The sequence below is a fragment of the Lonchura striata genome, chromosome 18 (assembly GCF_046129695.1).
Source record: "Lonchura striata isolate bLonStr1 chromosome 18, bLonStr1.mat, whole genome shotgun sequence".
Taxonomy (NCBI): domain Eukaryota; kingdom Metazoa; phylum Chordata; class Aves; order Passeriformes; family Estrildidae; genus Lonchura; species Lonchura striata.
In genome coordinates this window covers 12220066-12235684 of record NC_134620.1, presented here as the reverse complement: position 1 = coordinate 12235684, position 15619 = coordinate 12220066, and the positions used below count along the sequence as shown (strand labels likewise).

Genomic DNA, 15619 nt, shown 5'->3' with positions numbered 1-15619 from the left:
AAAAATCACTGTTCAGTAGAACAGACCCAAGATGGAATTCTAGGATGTCACTGGAATCAATTTGGCCCATGATTAATAGCATAAGGGTGTTAATGGCAGTGTTCCTATCTACATGTGTTGTAAACCAACATTCCATGTACCTTCAGCAGTTGAGACATGCATTTCTCACCTAGTAAAGGTTGTAGGCAACTCATTTTCAGAAAGCCTGTGCTCTTGCTTTTCTCAGGGCTTCCTGTGGTGTTGTTCCTCACCCCATATATTACTTTCCCAGTGTTCCACCATTTACTTCTAGATCATCACAACTAGTGGCTTTGTTTCTCATCTAGATTAATGGCATGTATTTGGGTATCACGGTGTTCTTAAACTACTGGGACATCAAGCTCAGGGGACAAATCCAAGAATTTATATAAATACTAGAGCTTTATTTTTGGAAACAGAATAAACATCAGTACTTGTAACTGAGGCATTTATGCCTGTCATTTGTGTCCAGGGCAAACAAATCATCTGACTGTAAAGCAAATTACATATCTTGTGTTAAAACTGCTGTGTGGTATAAGGACCCAAAAATCTGTACAGATTGTCTCATCAGGTGCAAAACTTCACTGCCATCACCACTTCATGGTAAATGTGCCGAGTCTGGCAAAAGATGCATATGTAGGACAGAAACAGGAATCATGTAAAGTGACTTCTAAATATTGTAGCTGGTTGCTGCATGTCCCCTAATGTGGAAGTCACAAAGGCCAACCCCATGCAGCAGCATTAATGCTCTGGCAAGAGTAGGCTTTTAAGATCAATAGAGATGTCATAAGTCTAGCTGAACATCAGTGAGCAGTGGAAAGGTTGTGATTCCAGCTTTTGATGTGGGAATGCTCAAAGAATGAACTCCTTGTGTCAGTGACAGAGCTCTCCTCCAGACAGACCCACGCAAGGACTGGCACAAGGTTTGTGCATTCCCCAGGCCTCTCTGCAGAAACTCCAGCTGAGTCAAAACACAGTTGTCAGGCACAGGTGAGACTGTCAGGGAGGGGACATTGATAACCCTGCACTGTCTCCCTGTCCTGCTGTGTGTCCTTCAGTGTCCTGAACTGCAGAGGGGTGGCTCGGCAGGGGCTGAGCTGTGCTGACACTCCTCCTGAATCATGACTTTATTTGTTCAAAGAACTGCACCAGTACAGCCAAGAGTATGTTTGCTTCAGTTCATCAAGACCCAGACAGAAGCTATGTCATGTTCTGTCTAGACTGGGCAAGAACAATGTCAGCATGAATGCCGTGGTAGTAACTGCACATCTGCATTGGTTACATGGAGATCTTCACAGATTCATGTGGAGACATTTACTGCTATTCAGAATTACCTCTAGCTGCCTAAAAACTGCAGAACTCTTGGTTCTTATATTCTGTGGAATTTTGATGCTGATTCCCAGTCACATTTGGTTGTCTTGTGGTTGTGTGTCATCTAAAGCAGCTGTAAAACCAGACAGTGAAAGAAGCTGGTAGACTGAACTGCTGAGGGAAAGGATTTAAGATATATATATATATACAAGGAAGCATGAGGTATTGAGTCGTTGACCATTCCTGGGTCAGCAGAACAAGCCTGAGATCCCGAAGTGTGGATGGAAGAGGAGAGCTGAAGATGGTCCTCCTCCTGTCAAACCCAGCTCTGACAGAATAAAGGCACTCTGTATCTCCCTGAATTACTACATGCCTCTGTAAACTCACTGTGAAACAGTGACAGTGATGTTAGAAAACTCAGAAATAGCTGGAGTGTTGTAGTCCTTTGTAATGAGTTGAAGGGGTTTAGATTATTGGAAGACTGGTGGCATTTTATACTGCAGTGAAATAGTTCCAAATAGATGCCCATTGATCCATGCAATTACAAGTTATTTCATACAATACAATTTCCTTTTTTTTTTTTTTTTTTTTTTTTGTATCATTAACTATTCTAACTGAATTGTGTTCTTCAGCTGCCTTTCAGGGACAGTCCAGAGCTGTGATTGTAACTCCAGCACCTTTAAAAAGAGAGGGGATTTTGACGCCAGCCACGTCTCAGTCTAATGTTGCAATTGCACCAGCTGGAATTGTCAGAGTAAGGAGAAGAAAAAAAAATTATATCTTTGTTTTTTAGGCCTGTTATTTGCAAGTAGTTAGAGCCATAATGTGCTCTGGTGGGTAACAAGTCCAGTAAATATCTGTTACCCAACGTATGCATTTGTGCATTCAGCATTGTATTTGCTTGTTTTTAATGTAGCCACATCATGGGCTTGGAAGCACTTTATAGTCTTGACAGGCTCTGTCTCACAGGACAGTAAGATTCCAAGGAGGCCTGTATTCACAGTGCTGTAGATGGGGATGGTTTGTGCTTTAACTGTGCAGAAGCTGGAAGGAGCCCAGGGAGCTCACCTTTCCACTTCCATTTTGGAAAACATGCCTTGGGTATGTGCGTGGGTTTCCCCAATGTGTTGTGTGCAGGAAGATGGAGGTAGATTTTAGTATATTATGCTGTTGATGTGTTGTAATACTGCTTTAAGTTATGAAAGGATACTGGTCTCCTGCCAGAAGCCTGACTTTGGTGCCTGCCAGTTCCTTATATATTAGCCCTTGTTTCATGTCATCAGATTGTTAATCATGTATTAATTTGCTACTTTTAGTGAAAGGCAAGGTAACAAATCTCTCTTTCTCTCTCTTAATCTCTCTCCCACTTTGTCCTTTCTCTCATCCCTTCTCTCCCTCTGCCCCCACACTGCCCCCCCTGCTCTCTCTTTCTCTCTGTTTTCTCTGTGCTGTTTCTGTGCTGTTCCCAGGCTCCCGGGGTGACGGAGTTCCGTAGTAACATTCTGGTTGGTCCAGCACAGCGAGCACCAAGTAGTCAACAAAGCCAGTCCACAGGCTCACATCTCTTTCCTCCTAGTGTAGTCCAAGATGTGTTGGTGAAAGGAGAGCACATCCCTTCCCACTGTTGCAGTTCACAAGTTCCTTCACCTACACCTAGTAAGTTAGAAAGCTGTAAGCATTCTCTCCCCTGCACATGGAAGTGTGTTTCTGTTGGGTAGGCAGGATGTAAATAGGCCTTGAGGATCCCTAGTTAATTTTTGAAGGAAAAGCTTTTCAGGCCCTTCTACCCCACAGCTTCACTTGCATCCAGTAGTTTCCAATTCTTATCTTAAATGACTGTGCGACATCCCCACAAACTGTGATTTTGTGCTTCCTGTAAGTGGTTCCTTCCTAAAAGGATGTGCTGTTGTAGTCACCAAGAAATGAAAGGCATCTGTGTAGGAAGTGCTGAATAGGTTTGTTGTTCAGTGTCATAGCTGTGATACTGACTGGAGGATCTCAGACACAATCCTTGTAGGTAAGTGAAAAGACTCCTTTTGCATGTGCTGGGCTGGTTTCTGGTGGTAAATGGCTTATAAGTGTGTTATGGTTTGACACTGGCACAATGCCAGTGCCTTTATGAAAATGTTCTAAGTTCTCCTAAGAATTTTGCTTTTAACCCCTCTGTGTTCTCAGAGGCGTATTGACCTTTAATTGGTCAATATCCAAAGTGACCTCTGCCTTCCGAGAAAAATTATTTTTCCGTGTCAAACCACAGCACTGTGTCACCATCTTTCCCAGGCCTTTAGAGACAAATGGGGGAGCCCAGCAGGACAATGGAGTCACAGCCTGTGCCTCCAACATGCTTTTGTGAAGTATGTGTCTGAAAGGACTATTACATCTTGCTATTCAGGATGTGTCATGGGACCTGATATCCTAAGCTTTCCCAGTCCTGATGTTTTCTAGCATGTGGTTGCTGCATCAAACAGTATAATTTAGTTGCTGACTGCATTTCAGTTCAATTCTGAGTAGAAACTTCTCAGCAGTTACATTTGCTACAGAAAGTTGTTTGTTAATGTGTCTTGTGTTTTTTTCCTTTCTGAAGGCCGGGACTGTCAGAATTCAGGCCAGGCTTCCCCCTGCACCTCTGAGCAGAGCCCCAGTCCACAGTCTCCTCAGAGCAGCTGCTCAGGAAAACCTGCCACTGACCCTACTGTGGCTGCACTTAAGGTGTGTATCCTTTCCTTTGAGGGGCTTTTCTTTGCTTTCATAGCTACTTTTTTGTCCTGATGTCTGAGCATAGCTAGAGAAAGTTGTGCTTCAGGACAGTAGCATATTTGCGTGTCAAGCTTAGCTTGCTGCTGCATCTGTGCTGCTCTGTGCAATCCAAAATGTCAGACTCTAATCTACTCTGCTCCTCAGGGATGTATCACCAGAGGGGCCAGGCTTAGCTGTACCTCTGTAGGTCCCTATGGTTGTGACAGCAGTTCCTCCTGTGGCTCATTGGAGTGTTGTCAATTTACTTGGTCGAAGGTTTCAGGCTTAGTGTTCTAAACTGTGGCTTTTTGCCATTGTTCTGTTGGGGCTCTTTAGTCTGCAGGGCTCTGGCCATCGCTGGAGGGGAAGTTCTTGACCTGCTGAGTTACTTACATGTCTCCAGTGATGCTATGCTGCTCCACAGAGAAGCAGCTCCACAAACTCTACGAGTTACACCTGTAAAACCCTTCAAGAATTATTGGGGTAAGAACTTGGAGGTCTAGAGATAGCACCTGAGTGCTGGTTGTAGCTCACACACAAGCTGACCTTGTCAGAACACTTTCTGTGGTAGTATGAGAAACTTCTCCAAGAAAACCTCATATTCTGTTGTGGAAGGGAGTGTTACTTAACAGTTTTTCAAGTGCCAGCCCCTTTCTGGCTTCTCTGGCTCTGTGTACCCTGTGAGTTGGTGGCAGTTTGGTTACTCTAGGGCAGAAAGGTAAGTTTGACACCTGCAACCTGTGACTAAACTCAGGTCTAGATCTGTTGCAGAGGACAATCAGAAATGCCCCTTGCTGACCATGCTGCAAGTTACTCATAAAAGTTGGCAGGTATTTGCTTGGCATGAGAGCTCACAAGCAGTGGATACAGCCTGTTCTGCTGCTAGAGAGTATGATAATAAAGGAACAAATTAGTAGGGCTTGGCTGATGGTGGGAAAGTGGTCACTAGATGGAAAAGCAAAGACATGGCTTTACAGCCATGTAAACACACCTGCTCTGACAGGAATTGGTTTGGCTATATATTGTTAGTAACTCTTTTGTAAGCCAAGAGAGAAACAGTGATATTTGCCAGGCTCCAGATGTATGTGCTTTTGTTCCTCTGTGTTGTTAGTTAAATTAAACAGTTCTGTATTGCTAGGTAACATGGTTATTTCAGTTTGGCAAAGCATGGAGTGCACTGGAAATCTCAGTTCTGCTCATGGACCTGAATTTTCTGTGGTTTTGGGCAACTGCTTCACTGCTTTGTTACATTGCTTTCCTCCATTATAAAGTGGGGTGATGGTGAACTGCTGCCAGAAAGCCTCACTCTGCCAGGAATGTGTTCTCAAAGTGCAAACTCTGTTAAATAATTCCTTCATCCCAGGTTTCCTGTGGCAGACTCCCAGGAAAAGACAGTAATTGAGTTGTGCAGCAATAGGAACAACTCAGACTGGTGATGCAAGAGAGGGACTCAGAACAAAGAAATCCTTGGGCTGTTATAGTTATGGTCTCTGCACCTCCTTCACACACCTCTGTGTGGAGTGGGGATTTTCAGAGTCATATCTGGAGTCGTTTGGTTCCTTCCTGGATCCTTTCTCTGTGTCCCTGCTGTGGCTGTGACACGTGTGACTATCCCAGGGATGATCCCTGGCTGTTCCAGGCTCCAGCTGAGCTGGGCTGGAGCCACAGGGCGGCGGTGTGGCCCCAGCTTTGGGAAGGGATCTGCTCCTTTCTCCTCAGCAGCTCGGAGACCTTGGAATAATCTGGTATTCCCAGTGCCCGAGCAGAAACTACAGCTCACTTTATAGCTTGGGAAGTCTTTTCTTTCTATAGACAACAAACTTGTGAGCTCCTGTCAGTGGTTTTGTAGCTCCCCAGCCCTGGGATTCAAGAGCTGCAGGATCCTCATGTACCTAAAAAAATCCTGCCAGTTGTTTTCTTTGTTTGCAAGGTATTTCTACCACAGCCTGGACCAATTCTGGGTCTATTGATCTTTGTTCTTTTGTTAATATAAATCCTAAATATTTTACTTCCTGATAACACAACTGAAGCTTAGAAAGATGTGTAGGTTGTCCTTTTATTTCTGCTAAAGTAATTCACAGACAAATAGTATCTTTCAAACGTTTGTGTGCCTTGCTGGCAAGTAACAAATCATGTGCATGCTCTACAAGTCGAGAACCTCCAGTTAATATAATATCTTTTACATTTTCTCCTTGCCATTCTGGCTTGTGATGCTTAAAATAGATGCAGATGTCAGAGGTGGGTTGTCCACAAACACACTGTCAATTCGTTATTAAGATTCTTAATAACGAATTAATGGAGAGTCATTCCAGGGGAAACTGTGAATGCCAGCAAGTCAACAAAAATGATACTGACTTTGAGTAGGTGAAATAGTCATAGCAGTAGAACAGTAAAGGAGAACAGCATAGATGGAACTGATTTTATTTATGCAGAATCGAAGGATGAGGCATCTTTCAGAACAAAAACGAAGGTCTAATATCAAGAGTGGTTTCAGTGCTCTGAACAGCTTGGTGTCCCCCAACTCCAAGTTGGTAAGTACTGCAGCAGCACTTCCTGTTTAATATGAAATGTAAGAAAGAACCATTCTAAAAGTCTTGTTAATAAATGTAGTCATTTCACTGCTGGGTGGTCAGCTGGGCACAGCAGAGAACACACTGCTGGAACACAGGAGTGAGCAGAGGTAGACTGGTAGCTCAGGTAAATTCCTAGCATTTCCTACACCATTGAGATCTCCCAGCATGGTCAGTTCAGGTGATTTGGAAAATCTCATTAGGACTCTTTACACCACCCAGCTGTCTTTAAGAATCAGGGTCATTTTCCCCTTTTCACTTGTCATCTGTGCTTGGATTCACAGAGAAAAGAATTCCCAACTGATTTCTTATTGTCCAATGACTTTGTCCAGATGAGAAGCTTATTCTGGCTACACTTACTCAACTTAGTTTACTAAATTGAAATACAGATATATCTGCACAACAAAATTTTTTGTGTCCTTTAAATACCAGTGGCTTTGAAACATGAAAATTATGAAAGCTTTTTGTGCAGCATGCTGATTTGTTTTTATACTTTTTATAGTTTCAGAAATTTAGGCGATATGTTGTCAGAATTTCACTTCCTGACTTGAATAGTCTATTTGAAAGGAAGTCCTTTTTGAAAATTCAGCTTTATTGAAATGCCTGGTTATTTTATTTGTCAAGTACAGGTTTTTAATTGGTTTCTCCAAACAGAAGAGTATTATTATTTCCTTTGATGGGTTCTTCTGTTTAATAACTTCAGGTTTCCCAAACTAAGTAATTTATATTATCAACTTAAAACAGTGCTTCTACCAGCACTATAAATCTGTCTAGATATGTAGCACGTACTTCAGTACTTAAGTAAGAAGTGTAAATATTTTTAACAGGACAGATAATGAAATAAAACATTTTAAATTATTAAAATACTTCTTTCAACAAAGTAGCAGAAATGTAATTTATGGAAGAAGACAACCCCTACAGCAACATTTCTCTGTACTGGAGTGTGAAGAGGATTCAGAAAAACATAGGGCTGAGTATCTGAAGTGTTTTGCTCTCCTGACCCTGTGCTTTTACTCACAGTGAAGGATAATTAGAAGGTGCTGGAGTGCAGGTTAGGAGGACAAACTCATCGTGAACCTCAGATCATTGCAGGAAGTGAGCTGTGTGTCTGTGTTTGGCCTAGATCAGCCATGCCATCACGCTGCAGAAGACAGTGGAATACATTGCCAAGCTGCAGCAGGAGAGGACCCAGATGCAGGAGGAGACCAGGCGCCTCCGGGAGGAAATCGAGGAGCTGAACGCCACCATCCTGTGAGAATGGGGAGCTCCCAGGGATGGAGCAGCAGCTTCAGTGGTGCCAAACAGCAGGGAGAGGGTGCTCACTGTCACACCAGGGAGCAGATGGGTGTTGGACTGAACAGAGCTGCTGACAGCTCCAAGCAGAGCTGCTGTGGGATGGGCTCTGGGGCAAACCGTGTGGATTTTCAGCAAGCTCTGAGCATGGAATGCACAACAGAGGCTGCATCAGGGAGGATGTGTCAGGTCAGAATAGTTCTGAGAAGAGGTCAGTGAGGATGTTTTTATAAAGCTCATTGGTGATTGAACACTTCACAATGGCTTTGCTGCAGTTTTCCTCTCAAATGCAGTCAATTTTTATATAAAATTGTGACTGAGTACATAAGACACAGAACTTGGGCTCCAGAAGTTTGCCGCTGGCTGAACATAACTGGCATAAATCACTTCACCTTCCCAGTGCCTCAGTTTGATCTGTAGCTTTGATTATGTACTATTGCAAAGCACATTGAGAACTGCAGTGGCTTTACTTCTATCTCCAGAAGTGTCAGGCTTAGCCATGACATTAAAATTAGTGGTAAATCAAAGTATTTTTATTTCTCTTGCAAGATACAATGAAGTCTGCTTAGTTTTATTTTAAATTTGTCTGTTTTATAAGAATCTCTGTTACATCTTCTGTAACAATGCTTTGGAGTAACTGTAAATTTTTCCTTGACTCCTAATGTGCCTTGTCCTTAATGGATGCCCAAAATAACTTCGTTCTATGTTGTACTTTGATTTCAGTTTCATTGTTGGTAACCAGAAGTGTTTGTAGCAGCTTGATAAATCATTTTGCTGCGTGAATATATGCAAAGTTGTTGGGAAAAGAGTTTTTATTCCTGATTGGAGCAGTTACACTGAGGGGATCATGCATGGGGAAGCCCCTCCACCAGAGATACCAGGAATACACAATTTTCTCATGCTGTAGTGTATTCTGGGAGAGAAATGTGTCCTTTTTGGTAGATTCTGACCTCCAAACATCTCAGTTCTTGCCAGCAGCAGCTCCCTGCTACCGGGGTTCCCGTAACGCGGAAAAGGTTTGACCACATGAGGAAGATGTTTGATGAGTACGTGAGAATTAGGACCCTGCAGAACTGGAAGTTTTGGATTGTATCCTTTTATACCAACCTGATGAACCTGGGCTTTGGTACCGGTACTTTTAGAGCCAAGAACTTGGGATTCTGATGCTGTGACTTAAAGCCAAGTTACTCAAATAGCAAATGTCCTCAGTTTTCATCCACATCTGCATGTGGATATCGATTCTTGCAGAACTTGTTCACCTCAACGTGTGGGAGGTAACTGCAATGTAAAATGCAATGCAGAGGCAAGGTCTCCTTACTATGTTATTGTACTGCAAGAAATCTTTTGTGAGCTCTGCTGTAACTGCAGCTCTGGTTATCTTTTGGGAAACAAACAGACAATAGCAAATATTTCAGGGGAAGGAAAATTACAGATACAGAAGCTGTTCAAAAACTTGCGCATTTCCCTTTTTTCCTCTTTGGGTCAGTGTGGAGGAATTTTGTAAAATATAGCGAATACCTCTAGGAACTAAGGTTCAAATTTTTTCTCAGTGTTAAGATATTTTAAAATACAATTATTTAAACATTGCAATCATTCTGGCAGTTGAAGTCCATTTAGAAATCCAGTGTTGTCTCTGCCATAGCCTTTCCCATAGAATGTTTTGAACTCCCCCTTTGTTGTCTCCCTTAACATTTGATGGTTTGCAGTTCAGCATTATTATTAAGCCATTGTTTGAGTCCTTCAATGGGATGGTATCCACAACAAGCTTTAAGGATCTGAATGAAACTGCACTGGCCTGGTTGGATCAGCACTGTTCTCTTCCTGTTCTGAGGCCAAGTAAGTGAAGTTCCATCCAGCAGCTCTTCAGATCTCAGAAAGTATGATATAGTAGCATTTCTTAAAGTCAGAGGACAGCAAAGAAAGCACATGATGCTGAAAGTGGCTTTTGCTTCCTTTTTTGTTAGCTCAGTGAAAAAATAAGAGCTTCTTCTGACTGTGAAGAGAGAAAAAAAATTGTTGAACATACCAGAATTTAAACAGTCTTTAACTACATATAAATTTCAAAAGCTTGGCTGCAGTTGGAGTATGTTTAACAGTGTGATTTATCTCATAAGGAGGGAAGACCTCTGAGATTTGTATTTAGCTTTGGAGTGACCTTCTGTTTGCGCATCACTCCTTGATTCTTTCCCTTGCCTTTTAGCAAGTATTTAATTTCTGTTTATCGCTGTCAAGGGGTGCTCTATTTTGCAGAAGGAATATCAGTCGGATTAATAGCTTTTCCTGATTAATAGCTTTTTTCCTGCCTGTTTTTTGACAGTGGTGCTGAACACCCTGTGGCAGCTGAGCAGGACCACCTCGATCCTGTCGGACCCATTGCGGCTGCCGGAGCAGGCGCGGGAGGCTGTGATGAAGGTGAACAAGAGAGCTGGGGAGACCTAACAACCAAAGACACTGAGGTGCTTGTCCCAGGGGTGGAGAACCTGCCAGGCCCTGCCTGCCCAGGCTCCTCCAGTCAGTGCACTTTAGAAAGGATTCTCTCCATCACCAGAGACATTGTTCGGGGCACCTGGCCCTGCCTTGCAAAGAGGTGCAGGTGATGCAGCGTCGTCAGAACGTTTGGGTTCCTCTCCAGTGCTGTGCTGTGCTCTGTCACGTGAGAAAAAACACCAAGCTCAGGTAAACTCAGCAGGTTTGAGCCCTGCAGGCAGCAATAGATCTCCATCAATGCATCCTTATGCAACTAATGGAACACCCTCAGTTCTCTGAAGTGTAAATCCTGTACACTAAGGAATGTGCTCTTCAAGGGGAAAAAATACTTTGGATTTCATGAAGCAAAATGTGCTTTTTATTTTGTTCTCTGGTATTCGGTTCCATGTGTTTTACTTGAATAGTGAAAATTGTTAAACAGGATCATATGAAAAACCAAAGGAGAAGAAAAATCTGTCAGTGATATCAACTCATGGCAAAAATACTAGAATTAAAATCTCAGGCTGTGCTTTGTGTATTTTTATTTTAATGAGTGTATCATTGCATTTGATCGGTTTCAAGACGTGCTTTATTTTCTAGTAAATAAAGTAGCTGATTTAAATTTTTTTTATATAGCCATTGCAAGGGAGTAGCAGGCTGTGCAGTAAGTGCAAGAAAGCAGTTTTAGATTGTATAAATTCTGCAATTAGGATAAATACATGAATTTTATATCAGTTTAAGCAATGAACTACTTTCTTGCACTCTGCACAGTTCAGCTGCCATCCTCACAAAATGTGCACATATAAAAGTCATCCATAAGTAAATGTAGTAGCACTTCAGAGACAAGAATTGAGTTTGTAATGTTAAAAAATTGGCTTTTTTATTATCTCAGAAGCTGTATCAAACCACACAGACTTGCAGCCAGTTCTTTGCTTCTTTGTCTTTTTTTGCTGCTTCTTTTTGCCTTCTGTCTGAAAAACCTGAAGGACTTTGCTAGGTCCGGTCTGTTTGGGAAGGTTCTGTTCAACATGAATTGTAGAGCATGTAAAAATAAGTTTAAAACTCAAAATACTGCATAACATTTTTCTGTGACAATCTCAGTATGTACTGTGCTCTGCTGCAGGTAAACTGAGTCTTGTTCCAGCAGTGATTGTCCATCCTGAGACAGCACTGGGATGTTCATTCCAGCTGATAGTTCATAGTCCAGATGATCCCATGACCCTTGTAATTCCACTCACTACTTGATCCTGATTGTTCAGAGCTATGCAAACGGTGGGAACACTTCCCTTGTGCAGTTTTCTTCCAGTTCCAAGGGCATGCTGGAGGTGCTGTGCAGCCTCTCACAGTGGGAAAGTGAGGAATAACTGGAACACTTGGGGGTTGCACACTCTGAAATGGGCTCAGTGGGTTCTCCTTGGGGAAAAGAGCTTTTCTCAGCATTGTCCCAAATCTCCTCCACTTGGGGGGTCAAAGTTTGGAAGGAAACAATGGGCCTGGGGAGTAGGGTTGAGTACAGGGGAAGGTTTTGTTCTTGTTTCTTCTTTGTCCTGAGTTTTTGCAGCTAATGGCTTTCCTTGCAGAGTTCCTTCTGTGAGAGCAGCACTGTAGGAAGGACAAGACACAAAAGGTGAGCCTCTCCCTGGATGGAGAGACTGAGGACTGAAGGGGAAGGCAGAATAGCACATTTTGTACCAACTTTCTCCTGTAGCTGTGCAGGCAGAGGGGGACATGATTTTCTTTCTTTTTTTTTTTACAGTAGATTTGACATATAATTTGAAGTTTGTGGCACATGTGAAAACCTGTGTCCCTGTGACAGAAACAACAAGATTCCAAGTCTCAGCCAAGGAATGGTGTGCAAAGGTTGTCATAGCAATTAAATAATGAGTAGATTTTTCTGGAGGGATCCGTTCCCAGATCTTTCATAATATAATTAATTAAGCAATATTATTTTGGATACATCTGGGTAAGAAGTTTTAAATAAGTAAATCCTTTTTTTTAATCAGTGCTTTCCTTCCATTTTTGTCACTAGTTGTGAATTTGACTCCAGTAAAATCTTTGTACACTGTGATGAGCTGGGGATGTCCCTTATGTCCTTTCCTCGGTGGACTGATCTCACTGTGTGTTAGAAACGTGTCTGTGTTTCTAGCAAGAAAGCAGCAGGCATATTGTCCAAGAGCTGGTGTTTTTGCTGACCTTTTCAGATGAGCAGATCCTGTAGTGCCTCCCTTGCAGTGTGGTCTCCTGCTTGTCAGCAGTGATGGTGTGTGATTTTTACCGTTTCTGGTATCGATGACGTGGGAGTATTGTCCCAAAACTCACAGTGCAGTGCAATCATCCTTCAGGGCCCAGGGGGACCTGAGAACTGAGATCCTAACATGTCTTATCTCACTGAAAGGATTGGAAACTGAAAGCAGCCTTAAAGCAGAGAGGGGTCATTCACCTGAACTGCCAAAAACTTTGTCCATTCACAGTTTTGATGTGCATGGAAAGCACATCCATCAGATTGCACCATGAGCTGGTTACAATTGGAGGGAAAGTGTTTGTTTAACAAATTGTGGTGCAGAAACAAACTCAAAGCACTATTAAAAAACTGCAAATCTTAAAGAGAAAAAAAATTAAGTATTGCTTACTTAGTCAGGAGTGTAGGAGGGAGGAAAGGAAAAGTGAAAAGATACTTTCCACTAGTGCAATTACCAGAAATGATGTGGCTGCTCTCTGAAGCAGTGATTCAATATGTTCTTGTCACCCTATTATTGCAGATTAGAATTATTTTGTCAGTCAGCCTTGTGAGGAGAGTGATTTCACTTCATTTGGGAGCAGAGGAGGAAAAAAGCTGGTTTATGCCTCACATCTGAACAGTAGAACCACTAAAGATTGGTATGGAAGGAGATGGAGCACGTATGTATTAGTTCCTGCATAGTTTTTCACTTTGATTTATGTTTTAACACCTTAGTCTGTCTTTCTTACCCATGGAGGAGTTAAAATACTTTATTTTTTTTCAAAGTTGGGTTACACTTTCTCCTGTAATTTAAGCACTCTGATTTCCTCAGTGTCACCAAAGTAAGCAAGCCAAACACACAGTGCCTATAGTCTGCACAGAATTGCTGGTGCTGCACGTCTGTCTGGTGCTAAACTTTTGGAGAACCCCCATATAACTGAATATAAGTTGTATTCTGTCAAATCCAACATGTTTCACTCAGTAAAGGAGTGGCTAAATAACTTATTTATGGCCTGTGGCATGCACAAAGTCAAAATGGGATTATCTGCTGGTTCCTTCTGACCTCAAATTGTATTAATTGGTATATTGTAGATGGCCCCACCCCAAAGACAAATTCTGGAGAACTTGGGCATTATCTGCTGTAGTAACTAGCTTGTATTGTAGTTATTGGACTCCTTTTAGCAGGAGGAGTAAGGGGTGAAGGTCCAGGAGCAAACTAGAACGGAAGGAATTTCTGAGGAGTAGGATCAGAGACAAGTGCACACTTCACCATGAAAGTCTGATCTCTGCACAAAACCAAAGGATTCTTGGTTAATACCATTTGACCTGACTGGAATGTTCTTCCATGCTTTTCTAGACCCCTGGGGAGGGCTTCCTTGAAGAGGGGGGCTACTAGAATGTTTCCATCTGTGCCTTAGATCTTGGCGTCACGCATGCATTTGATTAATCATAAGTCATCCTTATTAATCATAAGTCATCCAATCATTGTTCCCCCTAAAATGATACTGTGTGGAAAATTCAGAGAATGGAGGAAGTGGGGCTTCCCTGGCTTTTTAGAGGGTTTTATCTGTGTGGCATTACTGTGACTCTTTCAGACTGAGGTTGTGAGTAAATGTTTCTATGTTTGGAAAAGATTGCAATTTCCCTGCTGAATCCACCCCTCTCCACTGCCATGTGCAGGAACACGTGTGCACACATGGACATAATCTCTGCTCTGCCAAACCCAGGAAACGGGCAAGGGCTTCAACCTCTCTACATCTGAAATGGCTTCAAAAGACAAAGAGCTGTCAAATGTATGGAAAAACTGAACCCCTTTGTATCTTCAGGGTTTTTTACATTCCTCTGTGTGTGTGTGTGTTTGTGTTCACATGTGGTAGAAGGGACAGGTACATTTAGTTTTGTTTGCTTTTAAAGCCCAAAACTCCTGAAAAGCAGTTTGAGAACAGGAGAGGGAACTTACTGCAGAAATGTTGATTAAGGTAATGCTTGCTTGAAAGCTGTTTCACTTTCTCAGTTTCTGAAGTGAATAATTCTTGCCTTGATGTTGCCAGCTAGAAGGTACTGCTGAAAATTGAATGGGTTTTTCACTGTTTTCTCATTTTCTTTCTAATTTTTTGGTTCCTTCCCACCTTTATTGCATGGAAAATCACCAAAAATCAAAAGGCTGATGACATCCAGTTCAGGTTCTTTAGGCATTCAGTCACGCCAGTCTTGGAGGACTGTGGACAATTGTTGATAACTTCTATGAGTTTTTTAAATTAGGTGAGACATCAGGAGGTTTTCTATTACTCCTCAATTTATACACTCGAGTTTCAGAGGAGGTGATTTGTTTTGGGCTTTTTTCCTTTATAGGACCCCAATATTATTCCCACATCATCAGTAAATGCTCTGGTTTTCTTTGGTTTCATTCTTGGTTGGATTTTCTGCTCATGTACTGTGTTAGAGCAGAAGTGGGAGAACCAAACCCTAGCTTTATCTATAAAACTTGAGTTCTTCAGTTACAATTACAGTAACTTCAGTTACAGTGAAACACACCTTTGGTATATAATGGAATTAATTTCTAGTCATTGTCTGAACTTTTTCTATCTGAACTTCTCCAACATGAATAAGGTTTTAAAGATATCAATGTTATGAGCAAGCCTTTTAACAATACAATGAATAAATAGATTGTGTTCTTCTTCTAACCTTGTATTTAAATGTGTTTTAAGTGAATGGAATTCATTCTTGTGAAGAAAAAAGGAAAAAAAAAAAGCTTGAAGGTATGAGGACTTCAGGTTGTGCTCTTGCTTTGCTTAGGTTTCCTGTTCTGTTGCATGACAACTTCTGTTGTGCTGTTGATATGTAGCACTTTTCAGTAGGTCTGTTAAATTGTGCAATGCATTTTTTTATATTTACAACCAAAACAATAAAGGATATTTTTTGGAAGAAACTGGTTTTAATGCCTTTATTTTCTGACTGGAGGTGAGGAAATGGTAAGTAGAGTTATTCCTGGACCAGGGTTGGCACC

At 41.9% G+C, this 15619-nt stretch overlaps 1 protein-coding gene across 2 annotated transcripts in view; it reads left to right on the top strand.

Moving 5' to 3' along the window:
* MLXIP (MLX interacting protein) overlaps window positions 1-15541 on the top strand; it is a 44577-nt gene extending 29036 nt beyond the window's left edge. For both annotated transcript variants that reach the window (XM_021544576.3, XM_077787252.1), the window contains 8 exons: window positions 1962-2083; window positions 2799-2985; window positions 3914-4038; window positions 6498-6596; window positions 7759-7886; window positions 8894-9017; window positions 9635-9764; window positions 10246-15541. In XM_021544576.3, coding sequence (XP_021400251.2) covers window positions 1962-2083; window positions 2799-2985; window positions 3914-4038; window positions 6498-6596; window positions 7759-7886; window positions 8894-9017; window positions 9635-9764; window positions 10246-10367 — 1037 coding nt within the window. In that variant the 3' untranslated portion in view covers window positions 10368-15541. The remainder of the gene's footprint in view (window positions 1-1961; window positions 2084-2798; window positions 2986-3913; window positions 4039-6497; window positions 6597-7758; window positions 7887-8893; window positions 9018-9634; window positions 9765-10245) is intronic.
* Window positions 15542-15619: the final 78 nt, after the last annotated feature.